The sequence below is a fragment of the Podarcis liolepis genome (assembly GCF_965112155.1).
Source record: "Podarcis liolepis genome assembly, chromosome: 10".
Classification (NCBI taxonomy): domain Eukaryota; kingdom Metazoa; phylum Chordata; class Lepidosauria; order Squamata; family Lacertidae; genus Podarcis; species Podarcis liolepis.
The window spans coordinates 33,671,097-33,683,620 of record NC_139562.1 but is presented as its reverse complement, the minus strand read 5'-3'; the positions used below and the strand labels follow the sequence as shown (position 1 = coordinate 33,683,620).

The window sequence follows — 12,524 nt, the reverse complement described above, 5'->3', positions numbered from 1 at the left end:
AGAGGAACATTGGCTGAACCAGAGGCAGTAGAAGAGCAAATTTCAGGGTGGGTGTGCGCAGGAGGGGCAAAGTATATGAATTGTCTCCCACATGATAAGATCTCTTAAAGAAAAATTATAGTACATGCTAATGACTGGAGTACAGCAATGTGGGGGCAAGTGGGGTGTGAACTCCTTGTTTGGGGGATATTTATTCCTGCATCCCCCCCCCCCACTTCCCATGGACTGGGCCAAGGACACGGAGGAAGCATTGTGGCTGAGTAGGGATTTGAACTCAGATTTGAATTCCCTACCTCATAGTGAATGCTCCAACCCAGAGATATCCACCATAGTGCTGTCCATGTGTTGTTGGACTACAATTCCCATCATCCCTGGCTATTGGTGATGTTGGCTTATAATGATGAGAGCTGAAGTCCAACAGCATCTGGAGGGCACCCTGTTGGCTACCTCTGTTCTACACCACACAGCTTCAAGGTGGACAAATGTCACAGTCACCAATATAGTAAAGGTAAAGGGACCCCTGACCATTAGGTCCAGTCATGACTGACTCTGGGGTTGCGGCGCTCATCTCGCTTTATTGGCCGAGGGAGCTGGCGTTTGTCCGCAGGCAAACATGTGGCCAGCATGACTAAGCCGCTTCTGGCAAACCAGAGCAGTACATGGAAACGCCGTTTACCTTCCCGCTAGAGCGGTACCTATTTATCTACTTGCACTTTGTGCTTTCGAACTGCTAGGTTGGCAGGAGCTGCGACCGAACAACGGGAGCTCACCCCGTTGTGGGGATTCGAACCGTCTTCCTTCTGATCGGCAAGTCCTAGGCTCTGTGGTTTAACCCACAGCGCCACCCGTGTCCCTCACCAATATAGAGGAAAGCCCATTTAAACCACATCCTGCTTATACATTGACTCAGTCCATGCAGGACCTCACAAAACACTAAATTACATTACAGAGATCAGCTTAACTATGAAGCTGAACCAGCAACCCCTTCCAATGAATGCTTCTCCCGCAGGTTACTGTCAAGAACTTCAGATCAAGCATGCACAATCTTTTCTAGGCTGGGGCCAGCAAACTGAAAAAGGACTGGAGAGGCCAATGGCAGGGCTAGGAATGGGGAGAAATGGGATTTAGCTTGCATTTAAAGGTGAACCTACTTAACTCACACTTTCCAAAACACAGCCATTCTTTATAATTCACTTTTTTGAATTTTGCAGTGCAGTTCTCCAGTCATGTGTGCAAAGATGCATGTACTAGGGTAAAATATGCATAAAAATGTATATATTGGTGGAAATTGCTTTGCAAAATGTGTTCGTAGGAGAAATTTGCACTAAAAGGCTGATGCATTTTCATGAGGGCTAAGACATTCTCAAACTGATGTGGAAATAAATAGAATCAGAGAATCGTACAGTTGGAAGGGACCCTGAGTGTCATCTAGTCCAACCCCCTGCAATGCAGGACTATGCAGCTGGCACATAGGGGGATGGCACCCACGACCTTGGCATTATCAGCCCCACACTGTAACCAGCTGAGCTAAGTGGATGGCCTCGAATGTGGAGAACTGAACTTAAGATTGGAAAAATGAGAAACTGATTGTGACCGATTAGCCCATACCTAGGCAGGCCAGTAGGCAAGAAGGCTTGTAAGGAATTTTGGGATCCAGAAAACAGAGCAGGAAAGATAAGACTGGGCTGTCAAGGTCTATGCAAAATTGAAAGGAAGAATGTGTTATGGAGCGACTGGTTTTACATAGGTTGGGGCTGGAGTAGCCAACATGGTGAGTCTGGATGTTGCTAGACTACAACTCTAATCAACCACAGCCAGCATAGCCAATGGTCAGGGATGATGTGGGTTGTAGTTCAAAACATCTGGAGGCACCATGTTGACTACCAGTATGTCCGGGTTGAAGATACCAGCAGTATCTTCAGTGTTGCAGACTGTGGGTGGATCCAACTAATATATCCTGTTAGCACAAGGATTTCTGCCTGAGCAATGGATTTCCCCCCCTGTGCATGACACATGCCCTGCCCAAATCTGCTCCAGAGGATTGGAGGAGTTTCTTGAACAGATGTAGGGGGCTATGCAGGGAGGTCCTATGGCACAAGTGGAGATCCTTGCACTGATGGGACCATAACTGAATGTTGCATTGGGTAAAACTCTGTGACTTGGAGTAGCATAACTGCAGTTTCCCTATTGTAGTATTGACATGTGCTATATAACCTATAACTCCTTCATCTAGCCGGTGCAGCTATTTGCTTCTCTCTTCACACCTTTAATACCTGTTAGCACCTCATCTTGTATTTAGTGTGAACTATAACAAGGACAAAGAGGCCCAAAGGAAAACAAGAGATTCCCCAATGAGCCAGTGAATGCTGCTAGATTTGCCTGACAAGACCAAGTCTGCACTGCTGCAAAAGCCCCCACTACGATGTGATGGTGATCTTGTTCCTGAGTATTGCTGGCTCTTCCTTTTTCAGCCCCATAGCACTTGGACCAAAGTTCACCAGACAACCCTGGTAAGACCAACATCAGGATCCTCCTGACCCACTCTTAAGTGCCTTGCCCACCTCTGAACTGAGGCTGATGCTTTTGGCTAGTGAAATCTTCTGTTCCATTGCACATGGAGCAAATAGAGCAGCCTCCAAAGAGGGAAGAGTCAGATGCCTGTGCGGGGAGAGAGAAGAAGGTGGTGTGTGAGAAAAACACCAAGCGTCAAGGAGAAAAAGAGAGGAGGAGGTGGACTTTGCATCCCCATGATAAGTAGAGATGGATGGCATGTACATGAGACATGGATAAACAATACAGAAGGTGGAGGGAAGAGAAGGGGTTGGGAGATACAGAAAGCATGAATCAGTTTCCTGATTAGGAAGGAGAGCTGTATGCATTAGAATTTGCCACACAAAATGTCCGCCCTAGGCCTTTCGCGATAATAGACTGTAGAGGTAGCCAATATGGTGCCCTTCAGGTGTGGTTGGACTACAGGTCCCATGATCCCCAGCCAGTATGACGGGTGGTCAAGAATGTTGTGAATTGTAGTCCCAACAACATCTGGAGGGTACCACATTGGCTACCTGCAATCTACTGTAAGAAATGAATCAGAACAATCTCAATACCCAGAAAGTCTGAATGTCTCACTTGTAAGAAACCCCTTTTTGCTTCTCTCTCCACCAGAGTATTCCAAGGAGAAACAGAGCCATAGCTAGGTGATCTTGCGCCCCGGCAGAACTGTCCAGATTGTGCCCCCTACCCATGGAAAAATTAGTTCTTCTTTCTGCCTCTCCTCCAACCCCCCCATTCAATTCAACCTTTAATTAAAACCTTTTCTTATGAGGCAATAATTGATATTTTTATTTATAGAGACATATTTATGGACATATTTTTAGCCAATTTTGTGCCCCCCTCTCGCCTGCACCCCTGGCGGGGGCCCACCTCATCACCCCCTAGCTACAGCCCTGAGGAGAAGGAGACCTGTACCACAGAACTGGTTGCCAGTAAGTTGTGGGTGTCCAGTGTTAAATATTCTGGATTACCTACAAGTAATATAGTACATGTTTGGTAGAGACAAACTCTCTCTGAGTGCCTACTACTCGTAGTAGTTACTAGTACATGCTATTCTGAGAAGGCTCTTCTGTAGTAGCCTTTGAGACTGCCAGCCCAACCTTGGGCGTTTCGTTGCCTCAGTGCCTTTGGCTCTCAACAGATAGAGCTATACTGTGAAAAGTTATGGCCCTGCAACCAAAGCCACAAATATTTGGAAATATCCAAACGAGACGAGCACGTTCTAGGAGACCTAACTTTGCTTCCATCTCATCCCAAATCAATCGCAAGCATTAGTTCCCCAAACCATGCAGAGGCCACCCATGGACTCACTCATACACATGAACTCAGTGCACCCATGTGGCATGTTTATCAACGCCAAAGGAACGGGCAGAGCCCCAAAGCTGGTGCCAGTCTTAAGTGATTATGTAAATATATTTCCAGCCCGCTACTGACCACAGGAGTTTGGATTCCTTCCTTTAAATGTGGCAACGTTAAAACACACAGCAGCCTTTTATATTTGTTAAATATGTGCAATGTCAAGCATTTAGGCCTTCAGTCTACGGTGGGTCCCTTTCAAAGAACTGGAAAGATGGAAGTGACGGGGACAGAGGTAGACCATCCAGGCAGGCGTGCTATAAGGTGGTAGGGCTGTGTACATACATAGCCTTTGAGACACACAGGGGCCTGTCTTTGCAGTGAGCTTTGTACATAGCAGTTTGCAATCATGCAGATCTTTGTGTGATGGCATCATCTAATATTCAGGTTGCCTGTACACATGGGTGGGCATGCTTCAGACTAGTGTACAATGGTGTTCTCTAATCCCCTCCCCTCAATTAGTGTTTCCACAGAGCTTTTTAAAGAATATACTCTCACACACGATATATGCTTAGACTGAAAATTGAGAGGGTGTAAGAAACATGCTGGTTCATTCTCTCCCGTCTTCTCCCCAGCCTTTTTAGTTGTAATTACCTAATTGTTTTCTAAATTTCTGGTGAATAACCTTCCGGGGGTCATTTACACTGTGACGATTGTCCCATCACCTCAGTGCGTAGCCCACAAGTCCTCCTAGATGTTTTATCATGTTTTTAATTTTCTGTTGGGAGCCACCCAGAGTGGATGGGGAAACACAGGCAGATGGGTGGGGTATAAATAATATATTATTATTATAGGCACACACATACATATACTTGGAATCTTTCGAAAAAGAGGAATTGGAAAATGATATGTTGATATGCTGGTGTATGGAATATATATATATATATATATATATATATATATATATATATATATATATGCTTTCGTAGATTTTCACGGGTACAGGAATGCAGGTTTTGGTGTCTTCGGGTGTCTTCCCGTGTAAGAGTTGGGGTGTCTAGGCGACGTTTCGACGAGGTCTCACTCGTCATCTTCAGGCTGGTGCTTTCGGCTTCTTGTTACTGGAACAGAGCAGGATCTCAGTGTTTGAGTTCCTATAAATACTGTTGAGGGGGTGTGGTGTATAGCCTCCAACGTTCTGGGCAGAGAGGAAGTTCCCAGGTTAGTGTGCCTTTTCTTCTTTTGTTCCTTAATTACTTGAGGGATATCTTGAGTGATTTCTTGAGTGATATTCTGAGTACCACTTAGGTGGGTCATTAAGTGTGGATTAGTTGCTAAAGCTTTCGTGTCTTGACCTCTTGAGCTTGTGAAGAGTTTTTCTGAGTTTTTCTGCCCTCCAGTTATCATCGTCACCCAGCATAACTTTGAACCTGTGTTTCATCTTCTATTTAGGGAGGCTTGGGGAGTTTCCATTTTTTGTGACTTCAAAAGAGAACCGCCCAGATTCGCTCCTTCCGTGCACCTCCCTGCCCCACACCTCTTCGCCAGCTTTTACCCTCCAGAATGCTCTTGCAGAACATGAAGCACTCAGATAAGGAAAGTCTGTGGTGCTATATACTGTAAATAATGAAAAAGTATTAATAATGATGATGAATAAATTAATAATAAAAAGGTGATGGATCCAAAAGAGTGTGCCCTTTTCATTTTTCCGAATGGGAATAATTTGATGATTCCGCAGCTCCGCTTTTCTTTATTGGGGTGTGTGTGTGTGAGAGAGAGAGTTGCCATCTTGGTTAGAGAGGCCTCCAAAGCAATCCACCCATCTTCGCTTGCGAGTACGAGTACACTTTAGTTGCTGGGTAGCATTAAGTGATTAACTAAGCAAACTTCTCCAAAGTAGCCAAAGATTACTGGGGCCAACAAACGCTCTGCTTTCATGTCATGGTGTTGGAATTGCAAGCCAACACTAATAATAGCATTTTTCCAAGTAAATGGAGAACACGTCGATTTGTTTAAACCCTCATGTTCTCCTTGGCTACTTGTCTGAAAATCCAAAGTACAAAGAGAATTGTTGTTTGAATGCAAATAGTTTCGGGGGGGGGGGATAGCTCTAGTCCTAAGAGATGGCGTAAAGTCTAAACAATGGAAAGATCAGAACTATTTCAAAATAAAGATAAGTAATTGTTATCAACTTATCATAGAAAAGAGGCCAAGAGGAGCGATGTCGCCTTCCCTAAGCTCTGGTGGCTGTCTCATTCCAACTCCTTGAAAGTTGTCAAGAGACCACTTCCTGGCACACCGATGAGCCATCCCTGGGCTGCTAATCTGCCTGAAAAAGGAATGTGCAACTATACAAAATCCACAAAATCCAGGGTTTAAATATTTCTCCTTCTCATGCAACTTGAAAACAGTTTTCTTCCCCAGATGAGTGAAAGTGAGCTACTTTTTAAAACTACATCCTAACTAGATTTATCAAAGGTCAGATAATATTGCTTTGGTGGACAGCTGTAGCTTGCAGGCTGCCAGTTGGCCAGTCCAGTCCTAGAATATTGCATCAGATGGTGGATGATTTCTGCTTTCCAAACAAGGGAGGCTGCAAAAGAACAAAGGCATGGGCATGCTGACTTGTGGGAAAATCAAGATTGAAAAGCTAGTGCAGAGCCTTCATTATTTATTTGTTTGATTGTTTCTTTTACTGACATCTACACCTTGCCTGTTAGCCAAAAAGGCTCTTAGAGCAGCTAAAAAAAATAAAATAAAATGGTTCTAAGACACTCCCTGTCCTCTTGCTCACAATCTAAATTTCACACCCACACTTACATTTAAAACACTCTCATACCACCTTAACAGTGCTAAAGAATTCTGGGAACTTATGGCTTGCCTGTCTTAAGATACTTTGGATCTTCCGGTGCCTTTCCTCAACCCAGCTGGAATAGCTTTCCCCGTCCAGCAGGATGTTTGTCATTCAGCTATTTTATATTCTTTGCTTTTCCTTAAAAGAAATTTGCGAGAGTCTCGAAAGTCCTCTGGAAACGCCACAAGCCTTTGGCCTCAGGCAGATGTGCAAATGGCTGCCAGAACCAGATGTCGTTTGACCCAAATGGAAAGTTTGGAACTGGGACCAGGACATAAGAATGGCAGAGAGTCAGCGACTTCCTGGCCAGGGACCTGCTCCACTTAAGAGACTCACAGGATATAAGCTGTGGCTGAAAGACAAAAGCTCCTGATAAATTGCTGCTTCCTTCATGAGAAGATCGAGCCATAGAAAGGACCTTCTGCAAACAGGAGAAGATGGGGAATCTTCAGGTGCTGCTGTTTGTAACCCTGGTCTTGACAGCCCTCTTCTGTTGTGATGGAGGTAAGGGAATATATATGAGATGCCCTAGCCATGATTTTTTCATCAACATTCAAAACTGACGGAGTCCTGGGGAGAGGAGGACAACCTATTTCAGTCTTACATTTTAGGAACAGAATCACTTTCCTCAAAGCCACTTTAAACCTGGCAGTGTGGTTGCCATCAGGAACATGTCTGCATGGAAGTCCCACTTTTTTAAAACTGAGGTTCAGGCCAGTTTATTAGCCACAGCATTGAAGCAGGCAGAAAGGGGCTCACATAGCTTGGTGTTTTTGTGTGTGGCCACCACAGTGCTAGAATAATGGGTGAAGTGGGCTTCCAATTAAGATTGTCAAATTTACATTGTATCTTTATATTGGTTTGATACCAGTTTCACTGTTATGGCTTCCTCACCCCTCATGAACCCTGGAAAATGTAATTTAGTGAGGGGACTGGGAATTACCTTGCCACTTTGTATATAACTCACAAATTGCTCAAATACATATATGACAACCCATAAACACTGACATGTGTGTAAGTCCTCTCCTTTGAATAATTCCTGGATAATACAGAAGCAAGCCTGAGTTAAGGGTTATTTTCCTCAGTTTACATTTGACTGATGGGGGAAATGGGGGTGGAAAGGAAGGGAGGAGGAAGACCACAAGACTGCCAGGTGTCTTACACCATCTGGTCTATATTTTTCAGATATGAACAGGCCCTTGGATGAAGGTAAGAAACTGACGAGAGCAAAGAACTCTCAAGGGCATCGCTGTCCTTTTTTGTACACATTACTTGGTTGGAGGACTGCATTACAAAATTCAGAGAAGTGTGAAATTTGAAGGGCAGCTGAATGGAGGGCAGAGGGATGTGTGAATGTGTGTAGAAATGAGCCTAGGGTACAAAGTAAAATTAGCATTTATTGTTCCACCCACTTTTGCCTCTGGCTCTGCCCATCAGTGGGATGCGGCCTCTGGAAGATTGCCCAGAAGAGAATGTGGCCCCTGGACTGGAAAAGGTTCCCCACTCCTAGCTCAGGATCTTGGCTTGCCCTTTCCATCCTTCTAGGTTTGCTAAAAGTTCATTAGGGAAAAGCCTCTTCTGGCTCTCTTGAAGTCCCTGCTGGCCTCACACATGGAGGCAGAGTATGATGAATAATATTGCTTTGAGGCTCACATTCCCCAGAGAGGCAAATAAAATGGAGGGCGTTTACAAGGAAGCCTGTGTTTTCTGGCACCGCTTAAAGTGATTTTATTTTATTTATTTTTTTATTTAGAAAATTAGGTGCCATAAGATACCTGGCATGAACTCAATTTCCTGATTATTCCCCCAGTGAATAAGCCCCCTGTTAGCAAGGCAGCTGGATACTTCCTTGCCTGTTAGTCTGGCTAAAAGACTGAGAAATAAACCTCGAGAAAGGTTGCCATGTTAGTCTGCTGCAGCAAAAACAGCAGAAATGTTTTTTGGTCACATCCAGACCATGCATTTAAAGCATGCATCTCCCCACAAAGTTTCCTGGAAATTGTAGTTTTCTCCTCATGGAGCTACAATTCCCAGCATTCTCAACAAAGTACAATTCCCAGGATTCTTTTCATGTGCTTTAAACGTATGGTGTGTGGATGCGACCGACTGTGACATAAGTTCTCCTGGCTTAGAAGCCGCTTTGTCAGATTCCACCTGATGAACGTCCACAAGCACTTCAGCTGCACTAGGCCTGCTAGTCTTTTGAGCCCTGAAGTTGAAGTTGCTGCAAGATTCTTTGCTGTTTTAGGAAAGAAACCAGAGACAACTCAAAGCACCATTGAATTAAACGGAAAAAATTGACCAATGGCTTTGAGAAATTTGCAAACTCCAAATGATATCCTGTTAATCTATAATAGCAAGATCACAAAAACTGCAGAAGGGCACTACTGGTTCATGATGAGTACTCATAGGCAACTAACAGCATCGTTTCCAGAACTGATGGGAAATCTTCCATTCATAAACCACTACCTGAGACGTGTGAGAGGTATTGTGGCACAAATGATGAGCTGGATGGGCAGCAAAAGGCTGCTCTGGGGCCGGCCCTGCCATTAAGGAGAATGAGGTGGCCACCACAGGCAGCTGGTTTTGGGTGTCATGGAAGGGCAGCAAATTGTTAGTTGTTTCCTTTATGATTGCTGCAATTATACTACCAGGGAGGGGTGGGGTTTTTTTGGGGGGGGGGTTGCCTCAGGTGCCAAAATAACTTGACTGATCTTGGGTGCAAAATGGCATGAGTTGAGGCAGGAAAGGCAGAATTTGCTGCTCTGCCTCAGGCAGCAGAATGTCTCGGGCTTGTCCTCGGCAATATTTGAAATGAAACCCCACAGTTATCTAGAGCAGGTGTCTTCAACCTCTTTCAGACCCAGGACCCACTTTTATCCCATGCATGTGGGAACCCATTTCTTAATCTTTCACCATTAATTTGCATGGTGGTGGTCCTCCTGTTGTGACCCACCTTGGATCAGGCCATGACCCACCAGTTGAAGACCAGTGAGCATTCCTATAGAGGATCAGTGAACCTCAGGTCCAGGGGCCTAATGTCCACCCCCCAAGTATCTCTACATGGTCTTCCCCAGCCCCACCTCTTTTTCCAAGGCCACATTCCTCACAGATCCTGTTTCTCACCCTCCTTGAGTGTTTTCGCCTGGCTAAAATGAGACTTCTTGAACTCAATACTCTCTGTATTCTCATTCCGCAACATTCTGCGTTCATAACAGGGGTTAAGATCAGTCGAGAAACCGCCAATGCCTTTGTGAGAAGGCAGAAGAGGTCTTCTCCATATTATGAAAGGTAAGAGTAAGAGTCTTCTGGGTTTAATATTGATGTTTACAATTACTAATTTGTGGTTGTAGCCAACCAGGTTACACTCAGAGTAGACCAACTGAAATCAATAGACTTGACTAACTGAGGTTCATTTATTTCAGTGGGTTTTACTGTGAGTATGCCTCTGTTGGGTACAATACTTGGAAAATAGATGTGCATGGTTCATGGGGGGCGGGGACAAGATATGAGCCTATGCAACACCACAGGTTCACTAACAAGGGACTGCAGCAGATTCTTACAGAAAACATGTGGGCCCCTCTTTCTTCAAGAAGCCCCAGGAAAGGGGTGGTGGTGTGGGGAGAGTCCCAAGAGACTTGAAGCTCTGAGGGGTGAACTACAGTTTCTTTTTTGTGTGTCTATGGGAATGTGCTTTAAATGTATGGTTGGTGCATAGCCTAATTCACCAACTGTATACAGTGGTACCTCAGGTTACATACGCTTCAGGTTACAGACTCCTCTAACCCAAAAATAGTATCTCTGGTTAAGAACTTTGCTTCAGGATGAGAACAGAAATTGTGATCCGGTGGCACAGCGGCAGCGGGAGGCCCCATTAGCTAAAGTGGTGCTTCAGGTTAAGAACAGTTTCAGGTTAAGTACAGACTTCCGGAACAAATTAAGTACTTAACCTGAGGTACCACTGTACATTGTGGAGACAGTTAAATGGAGTGCCCAGTACTGAACTGGGTTCTCGGAAAACTGGCTTCATGCTGTGCAGCCTGAACCAAAGAATTTGCACGAGGGAACGCCTCATATGTGTGGCTTCTTCTTCCCTCTGTTCTCCAGGTACTATGAAAGGTTCAAAACCCCAATGGAGATGAAGCAAGAGCAGTGTGAAAGCCACCCCCTCTGCGACTACTACTCAGAAGTAGTGGGATTCCAGACAGCCTACCGCTATTTCTTTGGAAACTGAAGAAGAGGGGGCATCTCCTGTTCTCACCTGGCTGGGACAGAGGCTGAGATTAAAAGCAATTGAGGCGGGGGGAGGGGTGGGCAGAAGGAGCACAGGGCAATCGGACTGGTTTCCCTTCCCTAGCAAAACCTAATAACAATCTTTCCACTTTCCAGACAGGAAATCACAAGCAGTTAGAGGCTTCTCTTTGCAAGGAGCATGTCTAGGAATAATCAAATGCCAACACTTGTTGGAAAGTAACCAGCATTCCATGCTAAGGGGGTGGGGGCAAGCAAGGATAAATTGGTTAGTAAGCACAAAAGTCTACCAAGCCGACAATCATTTCTGGGGCTGGCTTTCCTTGTGAACACCTTGAAGCATCTTCAGCATGGTGCCCTGTCAAAATTTATCACTGTACAAAGTACAAAGATTCACAAAATGTTTAGGGGTATGTGTACCCCTGCCCCCCCAAAAAAGCACTGCATGTGTTTGATTAGGACTTGGAACCACTGGTTAAATGTCCATCCCTGGTACTTTTTATCCTTGAGAAGACTGATGTAAAACTAAATTTTTCGGTTACCTGATTCATTGTTGCTGTTCTGCTGCCATCATATGGTGATTTTGGTTAATGAATAAGGTAGCAGCCCAAAATGAAGATATAATTTTAGAGTTGGAGCGGTCTCCCGCAATTTCTAATTCAAGCTGTTTTGGAGAGCTTGGCAGGAAATTTAGGAGGACGTTTCCCAAGACATTATATTTTAGTTTTCCTTTGCACAACGTGATTGCCACTTGCTAGCGTTCAATGTAGAATTTCTGAAACAAGTAGATTAATTGCCTTAATGTTCATTAGATTCCAATCAATGTATGTTAGATAGTGACGATATCTATCGAGCCATCTCTTTGAAAGTTGCAGTTCATTACTCACCTATGGTGAGCAGCAATTTCTAATACTCAAGTTCCTTTCAAGGCACCAATGAAACCATCGCTTAATTAAAAGGCACTTATGAGTATGGATGAATAATGAATCAGTCTATTTCTGGTCCATGCCACATTCATATGTGTTCACTCGTCATCAGTCAATTCTGTTCTGCTTTCACATTAATCTGCATTTTTTAAAAAATTGCACCAAAAGGATTGTATGCAAATACATATTTAAATGTGTATTTCTAAGCATGTTCCCTCTCAAAATACGAATTTTAATAAATTTTTGAAGCACAAGCTATGTCACGTCATTTGGAGGAATGCAAAATCCAATGGATAAAGTACCTTCTCGTTCACACATCAGTACATTCAGTTCCTATCAGAATTTGCGGACATCAATTTTCTCAAGTATCCCTATACGCAACTGCCCTGGGAAGAGTACTAGTGTCCCTTTGCTTTCTTGGAGTACTGGACAATCTTCATTCCATACTTTACACTGCCCAAGATAAATTTATCCTAAGGCATGTTAGTGCAGTGTTTTTGATGCCTTTCATTCCTTAGGATCACTTTAAAGAATGGAGCTAGTATAGATTGCTGGTTTAGATTATATCTAGAACCTAGGAAACTCGCTTATGCCATATAGAAGGATAAGCCTTACTGAAGAAGAACCAGCATGGCTTCCACAAG

General features: G+C 44.2%; 1 protein-coding gene across 1 annotated transcript; it reads left to right on the top strand.

The window, feature by feature from the left end:
• Positions 1 to 6,824: 6,824 nt before the first annotated feature.
• LOC310687571 (osteocalcin-like) lies at positions 6,825 to 12,134 on the top strand. The gene is made up of 4 exons (XM_083462826.1): positions 6,825 to 7,207; positions 7,889 to 7,912; positions 9,922 to 9,994; positions 10,811 to 12,134. The coding sequence occupies exons 1-4, from the start codon at positions 7,141 to 7,143 to the stop codon at positions 10,935 to 10,937; spliced, it is 291 nt and encodes a 96-aa protein (XP_083318952.1). The 5' UTR covers positions 6,825 to 7,140; the 3' UTR covers positions 10,938 to 12,134.
• The last annotated feature ends 390 nt before the right edge of the window (positions 12,135 to 12,524 follow it).

What these genes read in the sequence shown, in the direction of transcription:
- LOC310687571 (XM_083462826.1), top strand. Translation starts at nt 7,141, where the DNA reads ATGGGGAATCTTCAGGTGCTGCTGTTTGTAACCCTGGTCTTGACAGCC. An exon ending in CCTCTTCTGTTGTGATGGAG is followed by an intron (nt 7,208 to 7,888) that starts GTAAGGGAATAT and finishes TATATTTTTCAG; the next exon opens with ATATGAACAGGCCCTTGGAT. An exon ending in GAACAGGCCCTTGGATGAAG is followed by an intron (nt 7,913 to 9,921) that starts GTAAGAAACTGA and finishes CGTTCATAACAG; the next exon opens with GGGTTAAGATCAGTCGAGAA.